This window comes from Tachysurus vachellii, chromosome 13, assembly GCF_030014155.1.
Source record: "Tachysurus vachellii isolate PV-2020 chromosome 13, HZAU_Pvac_v1, whole genome shotgun sequence".
Lineage (NCBI taxonomy): Eukaryota > Metazoa > Chordata > Actinopteri > Siluriformes > Bagridae > Tachysurus > Tachysurus vachellii.
The window spans coordinates 6210778-6229626 of NC_083472.1; the positions used below are offsets into that span (position 1 = coordinate 6210778).

Sequence of the window (18849 nt, forward strand, 5' to 3'; positions counted from 1 at the left end):
ACATATGCCCCAACTTATTGTATGAGTTCATGTCTATGAAAGTGTTAGCAGATTGAAACAGCTGCCATACTGGTACATCGGTTTGAATGAATAAACATTGCACATTTTTTGTATTTTTGTCGCACCATATTACTAAAGCTGAAGAATTGCTCGTCTTACTTGGCAACAATGTGTCTGATTCTTATGATTCTTTAAATGAACAGTGTGATTATGTTTATACTTAATGGCGTGATCTCGGTCATGTGTCGTAATGCAACTCGCAAGAACAGAAGAGACAGAAAACAAGAAAGCAAGATTTTTATCAGGGCAAAGGATTCAAACCAACACAAGCACAGACAAGTTCATCATACAAGTGTACAAATTCCGTTCTTAATCAAACCCCTCTGGTTCAGGACAAACAGTATGACCATGTGTGTAAAATGGTGATACAATAGTCCAAAAAAAAAAAAAAAAAAGATAAACATTTAAAATATCTTAAGTTGAAAATTTACTGCCATCACACTTCTGTGATGTTCATGACTAAAAGCTTTCATATGAAGGTTCAGAAGTCAACATCCTATACATTCTCATTCCCCAGCTCATTCTCTATACGTCTCCTAGCCCCCATTCAACAATTTCTAGTGCTAAAACAAGGCAGAGGTCACCCAGAATTCAAGTTCTCAGTTTTCCTTACCGTTTACAGTCCTACCATCATTCTCTTCATATCAGTTATTCAGGTCTGTGCTCACAAAATAACCGTCAGCAAGATGATTCAGCTGCTGCATCCTGAGGAAAGTGTCCAAAAACAAAGCCAGAGGAAAAACTACAACACATCCACACACACCTAATCGATCGAACACGATATGACTTCCTCATAAATCATAATACTGCCATGATTCATTGCATCTTACAGCTTTTCCTGATTTGCTGAATTTGTTTATTAAAAATCACTCCACTTCTTTTCCAAGTCATAATTTCTCAGTTATGGCTAATGATAGAAGAGTCACATCTTGAGTGGCATTGATATTACAGAAAAAAAAAATTATATACAAAAAGAATCTGGGTAAAAAGTGGATGAGACTGCAGTGATAGCTGGACAAAAGAGAAAATCAGTCTAAAACATGACGTTTAAACTCTTAGGCTGGTTTCAAAAGGAAAGCGCTGCCTCTCACAAGCACAATAACTACTAATTGAATAAAAAAAACAGTTTCTCGGAACGAAACGTCTCCCTTTAGATGCTGATGGTGGAAACGGAGGACTGACGGTCGAACACTGTTATAATGACAGAAATGCTAAAGTGTTCTGTTGGTAATGAAAGCAAACAATCAATACTTTTGTTTACAGCCTGAGTTACAGTTATGTGCTTGGAGCAGGCGGCCCTTCACTATACCACATTGCCAGAGAAGTCAGTAAGAACAGCTTTTTTTGGCGAGCTGCTTGCTAGTTTAGTCCCGTGGTGTGCTTGTGTCTCGGATGGAGAAGATCGTCGGGTACGGGGAACCGACACGAAGCTGCTAGAGTCCGCCGTTCTCTGACAGTAGAGGCGTCTGGCTGTTTGCATGGCCATCCACAACACTGACCTACAACACAGCACAGGATTAACATTACAACTCATTTCAGGGTTTGAAATACTTTAACAGTGCAACACTGTGACTCAGTGACTTGTGTGATAGACAAGTCACAGGCTAACAGACCCAAACGTTTCCTACTTAGTTTACTGAAAGTAGAATGTAGACATTATACTGAACCCCTGCAGTAAAACTCATCTAAAGCAAAGCACTTTGTACAAGATGGTTTTGTTTATGAGATTAATATTGTTAACAAGGAAGAGAACCTCAAAGCCTAAATGAATGCTTCTTATACAATCACTGGAGACACCTTCCAGCGTCCAAAAACATACACTACATGGCCAGATGTATGACACCGGATCACTAAACTGTTCTGGAAGAACACAACTGTATAGAATGTCTTTGTTCATGTCACTGGGAGCTAAGAGACCCAAACCTGTCCCAGCATGACGATGTCTCCGTGCACAAAGCCAGATCCATGAAGACTTGGAGTGAAACCAGTTTGGATCTCCAGTATCCTGGACAGAGGCCCGACTCGGAACTAAACGTACCGAGATGAAAACGATGCAAAAACCGACCGCTTATTAAAAAGAAGTATGTACCTGTTTGGGTTTATAGACTCCGAGTTTAAAGCGACAGCAGATAATATCTACAATGAATCCAACCAGGTTGTGCAGCATGCCTAGGGGAAAAAAAATAAACATGGAGTACTTACACACTGTAAGGTATAAAATCTTTACTCTTTGTATAAAACAAAGTCACAATGTAAGTTTATTGTACCTGTCGTAGAGAAGATGCCCCCAACAATGCCACATAAACGCACAAGGAACTGCCACAGCGGCATGTGCTGTTCTGTTACTCGGACCATGAGCGAGCTGAAGTCATACTTCATAAAAATTCCCGAAACGCCGTGACTTCCGGCTGCATGGTTTATCACGCGCTCCTGCAACAACCAAACACAACCGAACCATTTAGTAGCTCTGAAGTGATCCTTATAAAAACAGAACAAATACACGTGCTGACTATGTAACTAAAAGATGTGGCGAAAACAGCATCCGAGTCTTCGGTCTTCCAACTTTGTGACCGCTCTGATCTCCTCAGACGTAATACGTTCGTGCTGTCGTTATGGCAACTGGTGTGGATGAGAACGCAAACGTGACTAAAGATCTGAACAAACATATTAAAAAAAAGATTTGCTGCTGTCTAAACATAGGCTTAATTTAGAATTTTTTTTAACTTTATTCGCTTCCATCTCACTACACCAGACCAATCTTTCTAGATTAAATCAGAGCTTGTGTAATTTTCTTACAAGGCCATGAACAGAAACTACAAAAGCCCCGTGACAGACTGCTGTGGGTTTTATGAAGCTGGTTTAACAGGATTGGTCTACAATCCTACAAGTCATTATTTAGTAACAGGTACAGCCACTTGAAGGCAGGAATGTCAGTCTTTTGTCAGTTGTTCTGCAACAGGTTCCTGACACACCTGAAATGTGTGGCAAATGTTTAAAAGACATTGAATTTCATTCTCTGTATTAAAGTTGATGGCAAATTCTCAATACTTTTCCTTAAATTCAGTGTTTCACATGCTTTCCCCATAGTTTGAGAATTAGAACTATGTAATGGCTTTAGAAGTAGAATAAGGATGGTTTGTTTTCATGAACCTACCCGTTCTGTAACGGAGTACTGATGCGTATCGGCTGTCAGTTTGTAGGTTTCCAGTTTAGTTGGTACAATGGTGATGAAGTACTGAAACATCTGATTATCTGACACAGGGTGAAAAAAATATTAGTGAACCTTACAGTAATGTTATTAACCGAACACAAGAAATGAATGTATACTGAAATGTGTAAAGTAACGTCATTTCCAGGTGCCTGCCACGTCACTTACGATCTGCGGACACTTTCTCTGTGCCGTCCAGCGGGTTCAGGATGCCTGGGATTACTTCACCGAAGGACAAGTGGTCTAATCGGTGGGAGAAGTTGTACGCTGTGGATTGATAGGAACACTGATGGTAAGACTGCAGCAAAGCTTTACGTTGGATGAGGATGAATTTACATAACAAATTCGCAATGATCTTTTACTATTCTTGACGCTTTAGATCGCTGGCTTTACTTTAAAGTTAGCAAACACAAAACTTCCACAGAAACAAATAAATGCACAGCTAAAACACTGATACCATGTCAGTCCAGGAGCTTTACTGTGATTCATTTCTTGTAACGTTATTAATTGTAAGTGGAAAGAACTTACTTTCATGGCTGACTAGTGCAGCTAAGTGAGCATGCCCTCTTGGATGTGGGATGGCCCTGAAATAGAGAATTACACTCATGTGAAAGGATAAGGTAATGTATGTATTACACTGCAGGTGGAGTCTCGTTCTGAAAGTTAAACTGGAGGTTGAAGCCAGCTTTCTGGATTTTATTGAGGTTCAGAGTAACTGAGGAGCATTATTCAGACTGAAGCTGCAACACCACACGTTCAACAGGAACCAAATAATCACATTTTTCATTTCCTAAAAAACAACTGACAATATATACATTCATCGTTCTTCACTAAAAGTATGTGGACACCTGACCTTCACAACTATTCCAGATTTAAACCTCATATGCTGTTATAAGAAGCTGCACTCTCCTGAGAAGGCTTTCTACTACATTTCAGAACATGGTTTTGTCATGGTATCGTAATGCTAGATCATACAATAGAGACAATCGTCTGCCTCCAACTTTCAAATATGGTGCGATACGGCATACGGTGTCCACGTTCCTTTAGTGCATGTTCTTTTATTTATTTACTGAAGCACCATAATGCGCCATAAAGGACCATAATGCGCACTGCGTAACTGAATCACTGTCATCATGAAAATATAGTCATGAGATCAAGGATTTTTTCCACTGTGAACAGAAACAAAAATTTGAGGGAAAGAAATAATATAAATGTCTTTTAATCTCATGCAGATATTTTTCCAGGACTAGGGGTTTTGTATCATGTATTATTGATTAACTTATAATAAAACCTTGCTTTAGTTTTTGATTAATAACGCATAGAAATTTGTAATTGACTCTTACTCTTGGCTATACAAAGAGAATTTCTTTTACTGAACAATGCTCATAAATACAACATGCTTTATTCTTCATGGAATTATTTATATAATGATTTTGGTGTAATGACAATGTTTGACTGGTCAATAGGTAGCAAAATCTACAAGAGGGTTTAACAATAAATGCAGAGGCAATGTTGGGGGTAAACGCATACTTGCCGACCGTGATGTGGAAGTTTCCAGCCACTTTATTAACGTAGAGGTGTCCGTGTATTCTGCACGCGTCAAGTGGCTGTGTGGGACTGTCCTCTCTGAAGAGAGAAAAGCAACAGGACACTGATGAACTGCACTCCTGAGACAGCACAATAACAAACTTCTCAACTTTCCACAGCATGTCGTTTCCAGATCTGATGCTTGCTTTAAGAATGCGTTAAGAAAACAGACAGCAGATGAGGACTGACCTTGGGGGTAGTGCAGTGGGGGCTCCTCTCATCACGTTTTTTAAGAGGACGTCCTGGAGCGAGTGCTCGTTACGCAGCCTGTCCTGAATCAGCATGAGTGTCCTGGGGGAAACAGAGAAAAAAAAAAAAACGTGAAAATAAAAACGAATTTCATTGCTGAAGTGACATGAAAGAATGAACAACTGTATAGAGAGCGAAGGATGCATGCACGCACACACAAAACAATCCTTTCATTTGCAGTATAACTAAATAAATAACTGCAACTCCATTCACTCCATTTAACAAGGAAGAAATCTGAACTCGACATAACATTCTTCACGAACAAATTTATTTGCAGGATGGTCATATATTTGGATGGATATGTGATTATTGATTGACGTAAGCAGACCTGGAATTTTTCCGTTACCAGATTAATGAAGTGCAAGTAGATGCAAATTATTGTCAAAAATTGACTTTTCCAAGTCACACTATTAACCTGTACTTTTAAACGTGATCTGCAATTCTGGTTCAAAACTAAACTAGTGTGGCATTTAGACATACAAAATGTACATATGACATAGATGCAGAAATAAAAATCAGTGAATACATGAGACAGTGGTTTATTTACCTATGCCATAGTCTCTGTTGAGGAGACAGATCAAACACAACCTGCAAAAGAGCCATAAGAGATGTTATAACCACTGACTTAAGACATTATTTACACCAGCCATGTTCACAGTGTTCATACTCACCGGTTCATACTTCAAGCCATCTGATGCTACCATAGTTTCAGCCAGGTCCAAAACATCTGCACCCACAACTGGACAAAGAAAGACAATTTCACAAGATGGAGTGATTAAGATTAATTTTCTAAGTTATCCTGAACGTATAACGAAATCACACACAGCACTCTAACAACGTATTCAGTAAAAAGTCGATGTGTTTCCTAGACTCAGCCAGTTCTGTAAAAAATGGATCTGCTATTCAAAACCAACACTTCTATTTGATTAAATTAGTTTAGCAGTCAGTCGGTCTGTTTGCACATCTTGTGTCATATGATTTTCAAGGCAAGAGCAGTTTAAGAATCGACTAAAAATAATTATACTTACATTGACACCTCATGGCGACCGTAATGTCTATATTTATTCTTAATTTACTGTAAGAGAAGGTTAAAAAAAAAACAGAACTTGATTTTAATTTGTGCATAATCTAATTACATACGACTGCATTCAGACAGTCTTATACAGTACAGGTCATGCGCTCATGGAAATAAAACTATTACCTAGAAAAATCTGTATCCACTTCATACTCGTACTTCATCCATGTGTCCCGATAGACAAAAAACTCAAAGAAGGCCAGCAGTGCCATGGCAGTGAAGGCAATGAGAGACACTGAGGACAAGAAAAGCAACTTTCACTAATTTTAATAACAATGGACCAATGACTCAGTGTCCCTTAAGTCTGGTCTTCAATCACAACTCATTATCCTGTATGTGTTCATGTTAAAATATCTGCTCTGACACACCAACTGGTCCTCTAGGGCAAGGCTTGATGGAACCTGTGGATGAAATGACCAGGATTAAAAAAAAAAGGGATAAAACTCACCAGTCCCACCACTAGCTGTTGTTTCCACATAACTCTCAGGCACCTTGGGGAAAGCATCCAGCTCCTTTACTAAAGTTACAGCCTTCTTTCGAGACAGTCTCAGCATCTTTGGAGTAACAGACCACTCCTGAACCTGTGAGGAATTGATCATATAAACACCAGCACATCTGTATGCTGTATAATAACCACAGTGCTAGCAGCTAGCACATATTACCGTTCCTTACGTCTAGCTAGCAACTTTTGTTAGCTTCTCCCTTAAGATGGAGCTGTTTCTAAACCGGCAGTTTTACAGCAGGAACAAAGAAAAAGCTACAAATGAAAAATAAAGAATAAAAAGCAACGTTAACCCGGAGCTAAGCAACAGTCGGAATGTCCAGCTATCGCTAGCGAACACCTGTAATTTCACACGCTAGTAAAAGCTAGCTAGCGTTCAATGCACCTACCTGTAAAATGCTCCGTTAAATAATCATTGTTGATTCAGTGTGTCGAATCTAAACATTTCCCCCTGTGACACCGGGATTAGTAAACATGTAAACGGAGTGAAAGTGAAGAATGTTGTATCAGACGGACCCGCTGGGGTTTTGAGTCGTGACGATGCCTTGTTGGTGCATCATGGGAGTTGTTGTACTTCCTCGACCCTTGTCATTTAGTGAGTCGATTCATTGGGTCAAGTGAACCGAATCTTTGTGAGTCTGGATTTGATTCACCGTCCAGAACCGGCGCCTCAGCCGGGCCGTCGATGGTTCTACGTAGAATTAATTTTTAATTGCATCTTATAGCGCATTTTTATCAATAGATATTGTCAGAAATCTAGAAGTAGATTTAGAGGTCAATTGTACAAGCCAGAATCGACAATAGCAAAGAGAATCTCAACGAGTCGTAGTGAGGAGGAATCATTGATGAGGATCTGGACTTAAAATGGAAAACATTCTCTTCTGGGTGGCACCGGACAGCTTTGTCTAAACACACGGCTCACATGCTGAGGGTCAAATACTTTGGTACACATAAAATCCTTGTTTGGGTGGGCAAAAAACATGCCTGATTTGAAAACTAGGTTTTGAATCGTTTTCAAATGATTCACACAAGCGTCGTTCAAAATGAAATTATAATGGGAAACTTATTGTACTATAGACGACGATGCTAAATACAACCACAGTCTTGAAGACAATAATACATTTGTGTTATCCATGGTTGATTGGAATGCTTAAAACATACAGGTTGCATTTGCTTGTCCTTTGAAGATCACATGATTTTACATGAGAAACAATGAGATGTCAAACCTTTCCACATGGTCATATTTATTTCACACATCAGCTTGAATATCTAAACAAACTACCAAGACAACGTTCCAGTTAATCGGTCCAACAATTAAAACAGAAAACATATCAAAATCCAGCATAAGTTAGAAGTTGAAGTGCAAGACATGTTACTGTAATCTGACATGAAACTGTTTGAAATAATAAACCATACCACATATATAACAATGTATTTAAAAAAATAAAAATCAGATTGTTTAGACTAAAAGCATATTTGGCAAACACACTTAGAACATATTTTAGCTTTGGATAACTTCTAGGCATAGTATGTTAACGTGACTGGACTTGACAAGAAGTCCACACATGGGCTGTTACACTCAGAGCACTCGAAGTCTTTAGCGACATATCCAAAAAGAATCAGCAGATTCTCTAGATATTGACTGAATCTGGGCCCTCATCAAGCAGTACTGCCCTCTCAGGGCTGTTCGAGACCGGTGTGTCCGGATTCTCCTGAGAAAGCTCTTCAGAACAGCGGCTGATGGTGGGTGAGATAATGTCTGGGCTCGTGTCACAAGATTCGGTGCTCTGTTCAGACGTGACGGTTGTGGTGGCTATGCTGGGGGGGACAGGGTCAAGGTCATCGTCATCGTCGTCCTCCAGACTGGAAGCCTCACAAATATCTGTGGATGAATAAAGAAATTGGACTGTAAAGTATTCAGTGTTTTCCTGTATTTATTAAAAAAAAGCAATAAACTTGAAAATAAATGTAATTTTAGCACATATGTTCGATGTGAGTTGATATTCTCTGTATATCTTTATTAAAAAAAACCAGATTCAACAGTGTTATAAACTGATCGCAGTTTGTGATGTCAAAAGGTTGGACTGAACCAAAAAGTAGAGAATGATGTAACTTAATCCTTTTTGAAAGCCACTTAACATCAGATACTTCAAATAGTTTATTAGAAAGGTTTCAATGTAAAAAGATTTCTAGGTGTTTTTGGTTCCTCTAGCACTCTTAAGTAGTACATCAGTGTATTTTACTACTTTGTATTATTGTACTGGTTTAAAATGGCATTTCAATGATAAAAAAGCAAAACTCACTGCTAAAGGCTTCAGGATACTGCTTAGCAATCTTGCCTTTTAATGTCCTGAAAATGATTCAATAATTTACATTCAATTAGTCCATTCCCATAAAACCTCTCCCTCTCTTGCCAAGCAAAAAAGATAACTTCATCCCACAGTACCTTATTCGTCGAAAAACACTGTCCAAGTCCTTCTTCATTTCAATTAAAGTGCGAGTGTGAAGCAGAAAGCGGTCGTTCATCTGCTGCAACCGCACATTGGACAAGCCGTTAAAGTTAATGAGCATCTCGTTGGTCTTTTCGAAGCGGTCCAGCCTTGACAGTGAGTTACACATGTGTTTAGAATTACAGCCATATGAAAACGATAAGCTGCATAAAAATGTGATGCTTTTGGTGCATGAACTCACATGTGTCTCTGGGCCTGGATGATGGCATTAACGTCCTCGGAGTTGACCATGCTCAGCATCCTGCTGCAGAAGATTCCAGAGGCAGTCGGATCCATTCTGAGCTATGAAACCAGCAGTGTCTAGAGGATCTGCTTTAATCAGCTTTATATAACAGGAAATGTATTTTAATACATGGGCTCTTGAGCTTGTATGTTCCTAATCTGTAGATAATGGAATACATGGAATAAATGGAAGTCAGTTTTTCCCCCTCACTATGATAAAAGTTGCAATAGTATTAATAAATTCTTTATTAATACTATTGTTTAATTTAGTTTCTAAATTGTTTCTTTCTTTTATATTATTTAAATACTTGAGAAAACCCTATGTGTGTGGAATGTTTGTTTGTGTTTGGATGCCACTCCTGTCAGACATTTTGTAAAAACTATATGGGCACCTAAAAGCCTGGCTGTAGAGCTTCCAGATGAGCGGACAGATGAACAGCTGTCTTGATCATTAAAAAAGTATAGACCTTAGAAAAAATCCTAAATATTTTAGAAACCATGTTGTGTTAGCATTAGATAACCCAATAATAAAACATCCACCCTTAGATGCAAGTTATAATTAACAACTAAAAACATGACTGTGGATTTCATTGATTCACTGGGACTTCTAATGAATTGTGTTCTTCCTGGACGATTTTTGTTTCCTAGGCAGTAAAGGCTTGTCGATATACAATATCTATCAATTGCTCAACAATGAAACTATTATGGTTAATGAAACAATGATCTCAATTATTAGCAAACAATAATAATGAGAATGACACTTAAAGCAGATACAAAACTATATTGCTTCCTCTAAAAATAAAACAACAAACAATTTTAACCTTTCACTCAAACCGAAAAGTAGTAAAGCATCCCCTAGAGACCAGAGCAGATCACAGACACTAGGCCTGATGCCTATTAACAACACATTAACACTGTTGTTTCCTACAACAGACACCTTTAGACATCAGTGTTCAGTGTAACTGGGTTAAAACTTAGATGAGCAGCAAAAGAATAGTGAATAACGATTTATATAAAATTATAATATCTAAAACTGCACATTTCCTGTGTGTATGCATTTCTTAATTATCTAAATAACACACATTCCAAAAGCACAACAAACCTCATCGTGTTAAATCCTAAAGATGCTGAACAAAATATCACTAGCTATAGAAGGTAGCAAGGTAGCATGCTAGCTATATACAGAACACTGCTGTTTACCTGAAAGGCTTGTTATCAAACCCAAGCGTAGATATAAATCTTCAAATATCAATGAATCTTCATAATATGCAACTGTAAATAAATACATTCATTACTTTCGTACAACGTATAAATAAATAAATCTAAGTCGAGAATGAATCGTCAAGTTGTCACGTGACCTACCGGAAGCTCTTAAAAGTCACAGTTATTGGACAAATTAGCTCTTAAAAGTCACAGTTATTGGACAAATTAACTACATATTTTTTCTTCTATGAGATTTGTAATGAAATTTAAGTGTCACGTACACATTTTAGTATCTGATTATAATTTGAGAACGTGTATGCTATTCTAAATATATGTTTTGTTCCGGTGATTTCCGCCTTATGGTCTATGTTTATCTCCAGAACATCAGGTGGCGCTAGTGGGTTTTAACGAGCACACGGCACTTCGTATTAACCCTCAGTGGCTTATGAGAAGAAGTTTAGAGAGAGACTCAAACTCGAGGCATAACGCAAATTTATTAAAACGTTTTTGGTCAAAAGTTTTTCAGGTGTGTATCAAAGTATAACTCGTTAAGCCGTGCGACATTTAAGCTTGTAATTTGCTAGCAAGCTAGTTACTAAATTAGCTAACCAGCTAGCGAAATTAGCCAAATGCTACCCTAAGCTTAATACACAGCTAGCCGCTAGCTACTGCGGCGTACGTTAGTACGTTAGCTAAAATATTAATTTTCTTTTTCGTGTGAGTGATTATATGTCTTTTTTACATGTTAGTATTTTTAGGTTATTCTTACCGTGCGTTTTTCTATGTATACATGAACATTTGCTTGACACTGTTGATAGCTAATTGTTACTTAGCGAGGCCTCTTTAACGTTAGAGCTAGCTAGCTAACTTGGCTAATGTGCTGGCAGCTCTACAAATCAAATGTTGCTACTACGACTTAGTTTTTGGATTTTTTTCGCGAGAGCATAAAGTAATACGTTTTTTTTAAAAAAAAACATTTAACTAAACAAAACTGAAACAGATAAGTATTAAGTCGTTTGTGTTGATAGCGTGTTGCAAACAGGTAAGGTTTCTAGTTTGTGTAGGATAGAGATTATATTGAGACGATTCAGGATTGAGGTGAACTGGATGTGTTTGAATATTTACTTAGTCTTTGCTTCTTTTCCTGATGAATGTGATCAAGCAGAATGGCAGCAGACTGGTTGGGCAGTCTTGTTTCAATTAACTGTGGTCCGACATTGGGAGTGTACCAAGGAGAAGTGTCCTCGGTTGATCAAACAAGTCAAACCATTTCCCTCAAACAACCCTTTCACAATGGCGTCAAGTGTCCAGTACCTGAGGTCACTTTTAGGTATGGTCTCTTGTTTAAATTCATGTTATATGCAATAATCACAGACGATTAAAGCCAAGACTTGTTTTTCTGGCACGTTATTCTGTAAATTACACATAATTTTTGTTTTCTGACAATGTTTTTCCATCTGTATATTCACAGTGCTATGGACATCAAAGAGCTCAAAATTTTGGAAATCGGTATCGGCTCCAATGGAGTCACAAAGCAGAACGTTCCTGAATCCGTCTCCTCTGTATCTAGTTACACTGGACGCAAGGACAAAGGTGGAGGTAGTGGAGTAAACAGTGCTCCTGTAAATGTGCCCAAAGCTGAGCACAGGCTTCACGATGGAGGCATGTCTCCTTCACAGCACTACTCCAAAAGCTATGTAGAGCGCCATGTAGAAATGGCAGGTCAGAGTAAAGGCTTCAGACGAAGACACAACTCGTGTAAGCATACAGGCACTGGCTGCACAAAACATGCTTTTTATATATCTCTTGTACATTGGTATGAAATATTGTTTCTTAAGGACCTTGGTACATAAAGCACAAATACATGATAGTGTAAATACTAAAGTAAAACTTTTTTTTATTACAAAAGGTGAATTTTACAAGCAAAAATCTATAATGGATTTATTGCATATAGCCAGACATATGCCCTATTGGAATGGCAAACTATGCAGATTAATGCAGCGTGTGCTCATGGTGCATTGTGCACATGGTCATTGAATATATGCATCATTAGGTTTAGGAAATCAGTAATGCTTCTTTCTTTTTCTTTCAGGGTCATCCAGCAGTAGAGGAGCAAATCAGGTCACACCGAAGAAGAACGGTTCAAAGAATGGCCAGATGAAGAACAAAGATGATGAATGTTTTGGTGACGGCATGGACGACGTTCTAGACGAGGACTTTGACTTTGAGGGTAACTTGGCACTTTTCGACAAAGCTGCTGTCTTCTCGCAGATTGAATCATCAGATCGGCGAGGTAACAGTGCACGGACACGGGGGAATCCTGCAGAGCAGACGCCCTCACGTTACCGACACGATGAGAACATTCTGGAAGCCAAGCCCGTCGTGTACAGACAGATTATAGTGCCTCAGTCGAGTGCAAAGGAATATAGCACTGGTAAGGATATGATTAATACTACAATGTAATAACAATCCAGTTTGTTTCAAAAGGTGATTTATTCAAATCCAAGTTTTAATTGTTCAGAATCCTAGAAATAAATGAGTGATGTGGCATCTTTCGTTCAAGATTCAGGGTTGGTGGTTCCCAGCATCTCATATGAGTTGCACAAGCGATTGCTGAGTGTGGCTGAGAATTACGGTCTCTCTCTGGAGCGCAGGCTGGAGATGACTGGTGTGTGTGCCAGTCAGATGGCTCTCACACTGCTCGGAGGACCAAACAGGTCAGTGTGAATAATTGTGTTGAAGGCTAACATGTTCAATTTCAGATCTTAATCTTTGCTTTTGTGAAAAACCAAGGACTGTATCATTTATTACTAATTTATTTTTGTAGACTCACACCTAAAAATTTGCACCAGCGTCCAACTGTGGCTTTGCTGTGTGGGCCGCATGTACAGGGAGCTCAGGGAATCAGCTGCGGCCGCCACCTGGCCAACCACGAAGTGGAGGTCGTCCTCTTCCTCCCCAACTTTGTCAAGATGCTAGAAGCCATCACCAGTGAACTTGCACTCTTTGGCAAGACGGGTGGCAAACAGGTTTCCAGTGTCAAAGGTACAAACACGTTATAAGTGATATCTATCTATCTATCTATCTATCTATCTATATATATATATACAGTGGGGTTTGAAAGCTTGGGCACCCCATGTAAAAATTTGTATTAATGTGCATTAAGAAGCCAAGAAAAGATGAAAAAATCTCCAAAAGGCATCAAAATACAGATTAAACATTCTTATTTGTCAAATAAGTTAGATTTTATTTCCATCATTTACACTTTCAAAATAATAGAAAAAAAAAAGTCATCTGCAAAAGTTTGGGCATCCTGCAGAGTTAATACCTTGTACTGCCCCCTTTGGCAAGTATCACAGTTTGTAAATGCTTTTTGTAGCCAGTCAAGAGTCTTTCAATTCTTGTTTGAGGTATCTTCACCCATTCTCCCTTACAAAAGTCTTCCAGTTGTTTGAGATTTCTGGGCTGTCTGTCACACACTGCTCTTTTAAGGTTTATCCATAGATTTTCAATTATGTTGAGGTCAGGAGATTTTGAAGTCCATGGCAAAACCTTCAGTTTACGCCTCTTGATGTAATCCACCATGGATTTTGAGGTGTGTTTAGAATCATAATCCATTTGTAGAAGCCATCCTCTCTTTAACTTCAGCTTCTTCACAGATGGCATCAAGTTAGAGTCCAAAGTTTGCTGAAATTTGATTGAATCCATTTTTCCTTCTACTCGTGAAATGTTCCCTGTGCCACTGGCTGCAATATAACCCCAAAGCATGATTGATCCACCCTCATGCTTAACAGTTGGACAGAGGTTCATTTCATTAAATTCTGTGCCCTTTCTTCTCCAAACGTACCTTTGCTCATTCGGGGCAAAAAGTTCTATTTTAACCTCATCGGTCCACACAACTTGTTTCCAAAGTGCATCAGGCTTGTCTATATGTTCATTTGCAAACTTCAAATGCTGATTTTTGTGGTTAGGAGAGGTTTTCTTCTGATGACTCTTCCATGAAGACCATATTTGTAAAGTATCTCTTTATAGTGGAATGGTGTACCACAACTCCAGTGTCTGCCAGATCTTTCTGGAAGGATCGTGCAGTCAAACGTGATTGTTGGGGCAAGGTCAGATGAGTCTGGGCATTTAAAACCTTTGAGATTGACATCACCTGGTCTTTCCAGGTCAGGTCTCAGCTTTTCAAAGGGGGCGGTGCATGCTATAAACTCTGCAGGGTGCCCAAACTTTTGCAGACGCCATTTTTTTATTTTCTATTATTTTGAAGGTGTAAATAATGGAAATAAAATCAAACTTTCTTGATACCTTTTGGAGATTTTTCCATATTTTTTTGGCTTCTTTATACACATTAATACAAATTTTTACCTGGGGTGCCCAAACCTTCGAACCCGTGCGTGTGTGTATGTATGATATATATAAAATGTATGTGTATATATGTATGTGTGTAAAATTTTAATTTTATACTAATTTCTAATTTTATTTATATATATATATACACAATATATATAAAATTAGATTCATGATTTGTCATGAAAACTAAAGTATCCCAGTCTTGTTAACGCCCTTACTGTTAATTCACTCGTTTTCTTGTGTTCTGTCAGATTTACCAGATACCCCAGTGGACCTGGTCATTAACTGTCTCAACTCTCACGAGAACACTTTTCTGAGGGAGCAGCCATGGTACAGGGCAGCGGCTGACTGGGCTAATCAGAACCGAGCTCCTGTGCTCAGTATAGATCCTCCAGTAAGCGGGCATGAGCAAGCTGTGGAGGCGAAGTGGTCTCTCTGCCTGGGCCTCCCGCTCCCCCTGCCAGAGAGAGCAGGGCGAGTCTACTTGTGTGACATTGGCATCCCACAGCAAGTGTTTCAGGAAGTGAGCATCAAGTACCACTCGCCCTTTGGCTGCAAGTTCGTCATCCCCCTGCACTCAACATAAACACACTGTAACCCAGACTTTAACAGGGTCAGGCACAGGGTCAGTGAGCCAGAACCTGCCTTAAATCCCAGGGTGATCAGATGAAGGTGTGAGCGACCTCTTTCTGTTGTCGTATCTTATCTGTTACATTCTTTAACACTATATTCAAATTCAGGATACTGATTTTGGGATATGAGCAGACTAGAGGAATGAACCCAGCTTGTGGTTCTGCCCTCTTTCCATCTGTCTGTCTGTTTACCGTGCAACCAGCCTCTGACGCTTTCTGCATTTTCTTTTAAATTTACCAGTCTTGAATCTATCAGTCTAATCGATTCTTTATAGTCTTTACAGACTATTGATATGGGTTGAGCTGCAGAGCTCAGACCTGTTTGCACAAAGACATGATATTTTGTCTTATTAAATGCTGTATAAAGATGACCTCAACAAAGAACCAGAATGATCCTGCTTGGGACTCATTCACAATCTTAGTTTACCAGTGTATTTTGCTCAGATTCATTTCAAGGTTCAAGAAATATTTGTATTGAGATGAATTTATTAAGTTTGGTTCTTCCTTGTCTGGGAAAAAAAAAAATTTGTTTTCTGAGCTTGTGCCAAATGTGATCAAAGTCAGCACTGATGTGCAGAAGCTAAAGTCCTTGGGCAATTTAAAGAGGTAATCAAAGCCTTGTTTAACTTTCTCTTGCCCAAGCAGGTAGGATTCTTACTGAACATATTTCTGCCTTTTTTTTTTTCCCCTCCCCCCGTAACCTTACTGGTGAATTTTATTTGTTGGCCTGAATGACAGACAAACACCAACATTTCACTACTCATATTGAAACAGTTTATTTTTCTTACAAGAATTGTGGATCAATTTAGGCAAGTTTGTCTGAAGCAACAACTATATATAACCTTCTTTGGAAACACTTAGAGTTGTCATTGTACACTTTTATAAGAGTTTCATGATAAACAGGTAACAAACAAGCTGTCAACTTCCACACGATTTGTATTTGGAAAGTTTAACACTTTCAGTTTTAGTTTAAACTGAGTTGTGTGTCTAGAGAAAATCTACAATTTTGTTGCTTGAGAAAAGGACATGTTCAATGTTAAACGTTTTATCTGTTTCTGTCTTGTAGACCGAACGATGTATTTTATTCGTCACACTTATTACCTTTTGTAGAATTTTTGTTCTGAAACTTTATTACCTGCCCCCCTTTTTTTTTTTTTTTTCTTTTTTATTACTTTTTTTTGTAGGCTTGTCTGTTTTCTTTGCACTGTCAGTGGAGAAATCTACAAATATATGGGATGTATGGCGAGATATTTCCACAGTTTAAGTGAACGTGACATGAGTAGGAAAGCGTAGTGGACTTCAAGATGACGCATTTTATACGTAACAGTGACGTATGATTAAGGAGGCTGATGTGTAGAGTGTGTGTATTCTTCCCTGTCTCCGTTTCCTGTGTCCTTAGCATTAAAGTGGCTATATGGAAATTCTTAGATCTGCCACCTATTGTCAGATTTGGTGAAAATGTTATCTCCATGTTTGCGGACAATGTTAGAATGTTGAGAAAATGTATATGAAGTACATATTTAATGGATGACAATGGTAGTGTATTGAATATCATTGCCTATTCTCCATCATAGGTACACCTTTGGCTAATAGCACCCCTTAGCTAATTCAGAGAAATACTGCAAGATATTGTCTTTAAAATGAGGAAGGTGTTTTAAATGACACTTCATCTTTGCAAAATAGCAGTTGTAACAACGTTGCACATACAGTGCCGAGTGTGTCGTTGACTTGAAATCTAGACATTTGTAATAGATCTGCTGAACTTGCACATCTTTCCTGAAGTGTATTAGCTCAGTGTCAGAAAGCAGACACTTTAAACCATAGCTATAAAAAATGTCTGGGTTTTCAGCTGTTAATGAGTTCTCAATATTATAGTTCTCTAATTTGCCAGCAATGCTGCCAACAGGGTTTGGATTTTTGCCTTGTTGTCCTTGACTTATTTGCAATATTGAATCTAGATTGAACCTTGAATCTATGCAGTGATTAGGCAGTAGAATCAAACTTTTGAGAGCTAAGGTATATCTTAAGGCAGGAGGTTGTTGCATAGCCAACCAACTTTTAATTGGTCTTTAATGTAAGACACTCGAGTATAGTTTTTAAAAAGTTTGTTTCTTGCTGAAGTGCTTTATAAGCAAGAGCAGTGAGAACTGAATCTTCCCAGTGTTCCTAAAGAGAAGCCCTGGACATTTACTTGTAGTATTTCCCCACCATTAACGTTTGGAGTTTTTGAAACCTGAAATTGATGGCGAAGTTTCAGAGCTTATTTATATTGCAGTGATTTATTTATTTTGTTCATTTTGTTTTTGTGGTTTGCTTCAAACCATTGATTTTTTTTTTTAATTATTATTATTTTTTTAAAGTAACAGTGCATATTAATGTGCAGGGAAATGCATTTGTATCATTCCAGGAATGTGAGGCTTGTTAACTGCATTCTTTCTGAAAACAGACCAAATGTTTTATTTTTCCCCACCCTAAAAAAAGTTTTGTGGTCATGTTCAGTTATAAGCCAGAAATAACTCCACCCCCCTCTTATCTTCCCCCCCATTTACTTCCCATTTACTTTCAATGAGTGTTCACTTGAAGGCCATCAAAAGCAATGTTTAGTTATTATGGGCCCTTGTTTTGTTTGTAGTCATGTTCACTGTTCAGATTTAGGGCTATTATAAAAAAGCAAAACATCTTCCTATTTGTGTGTTGTTTTTTTTTTTTTTTTTTTTTTTGCGCTGCATTATCCACTGTCTCTAAAAGTAGCTTGCAACAAAGTTTTTCACTCTCCTGGTTCATTCTTTGGAACATAAAGCAATTGCAATATATGATTTAATTTGTGACTACTGTGGCTTGGTTTGTGAAAGAACAACCTTATTTCCATGTCACCGATGATGTATAACATCAGCGTTTAGAAAGGTTTGGGTATCAATACATAATTGTTGAATTGTCTCAGTTGGAATGTTAAACTTGAGATTAAAATAATAAAGAACGTGACTACAATTATGTTGTCATGTTATACAATTGTACATCCACCTCTAGCTTCTCATGTATCATATACAGCCTACATATAAGGGACAAGACAATACTGAGATGGTGAGATTTAGAACTGTCTTACAAAAGTAAAAAGTAATTCAATGCAAAGCTCGTAAACTCAACTCCTCACAAGATGGCGATGCCAGACCAGAATACAGTGTGACCATTTCACGTTTCCACATATACTATAGAGTTTGATCTTTTAGCGCTATGGTTTGTTGTCAACT

General features: G+C 38.3%; 3 protein-coding genes across 8 annotated transcripts; 1 reads left to right on the forward strand and 2 right to left on the reverse strand.

Annotated features, from left to right (window-relative positions):
- Positions 1 to 280: 280 nt before the first annotated feature.
- On the reverse strand, positions 281 to 7243 carry ergic2 (ERGIC and golgi 2). 3 transcript variants are annotated; one of them, XM_060885330.1, is made up of 15 exons: positions 7071 to 7243; positions 6852 to 6936; positions 6628 to 6760; positions 6306 to 6414; positions 6133 to 6179; positions 5776 to 5843; positions 5652 to 5692; positions 5045 to 5146; positions 4799 to 4894; positions 3797 to 3852; positions 3437 to 3535; positions 3215 to 3312; positions 2328 to 2490; positions 2150 to 2229; positions 281 to 1559 (listed from the first exon to the last, which is right to left on the reverse strand). In XM_060885330.1, exons 3-15 carry the CDS (start codon positions 6731 to 6733, stop codon positions 1494 to 1496), a joined length of 1131 nt encoding a protein of 376 aa, XP_060741313.1. In that variant the 5' UTR covers positions 6734 to 6760; positions 6852 to 6936; positions 7071 to 7243; the 3' UTR covers positions 281 to 1493. The 3 variants fall into 3 exon arrangements, with proteins under 3 accessions (XP_060741313.1, XP_060741312.1, XP_060741311.1); XM_060885329.1 differs by having other exon boundaries at positions 6842 to 6936; XM_060885328.1 differs by lacking the exon at positions 6852 to 6936 and having other exon boundaries at positions 7071 to 7242.
- Positions 7244 to 7908: 665 nt separating this feature from the next.
- On the reverse strand, positions 7909 to 10951 carry kxd1 (KxDL motif containing 1). 3 transcript variants are annotated; one of them, XM_060885050.1, is made up of 6 exons: positions 10776 to 10951; positions 10614 to 10685; positions 9373 to 9513; positions 9128 to 9280; positions 8985 to 9031; positions 7909 to 8563 (listed from the first exon to the last, which is right to left on the reverse strand). In XM_060885050.1, the coding sequence occupies exons 3-6, from the start codon at positions 9465 to 9467 to the stop codon at positions 8313 to 8315; spliced, it is 546 nt and encodes a 181-aa protein (XP_060741033.1). In that variant the 5' UTR covers positions 9468 to 9513; positions 10614 to 10685; positions 10776 to 10951; the 3' UTR covers positions 7909 to 8312. The 3 variants fall into 3 exon arrangements, with proteins under 3 accessions (XP_060741033.1, XP_060741032.1, XP_060741031.1); XM_060885049.1 differs by lacking the exon at positions 10776 to 10951 and having other exon boundaries at positions 10614 to 10766; XM_060885048.1 differs by lacking the exon at positions 10776 to 10951 and having other exon boundaries at positions 9373 to 9572; positions 10614 to 10766.
- A 64-nt stretch (positions 10952 to 11015) lies between these two features.
- edc3 (enhancer of mRNA decapping 3 homolog (S. cerevisiae)) lies at positions 11016 to 18589 on the forward strand. 2 transcript variants are annotated; one of them, XM_060885045.1, is made up of 7 exons: positions 11016 to 11142; positions 11782 to 11946; positions 12088 to 12374; positions 12709 to 13050; positions 13180 to 13333; positions 13444 to 13661; positions 15221 to 18589. In XM_060885045.1, the coding sequence occupies exons 2-7, from the start codon at positions 11783 to 11785 to the stop codon at positions 15553 to 15555; spliced, it is 1500 nt and encodes a 499-aa protein (XP_060741028.1). In that variant the 5' UTR covers positions 11016 to 11142; position 11782; the 3' UTR covers positions 15556 to 18589. The 2 variants fall into 2 exon arrangements, with proteins under 2 accessions (XP_060741028.1, XP_060741030.1); XM_060885047.1 differs by having other exon boundaries at positions 12088 to 12215.
- Positions 18590 to 18849: the final 260 nt, after the last annotated feature.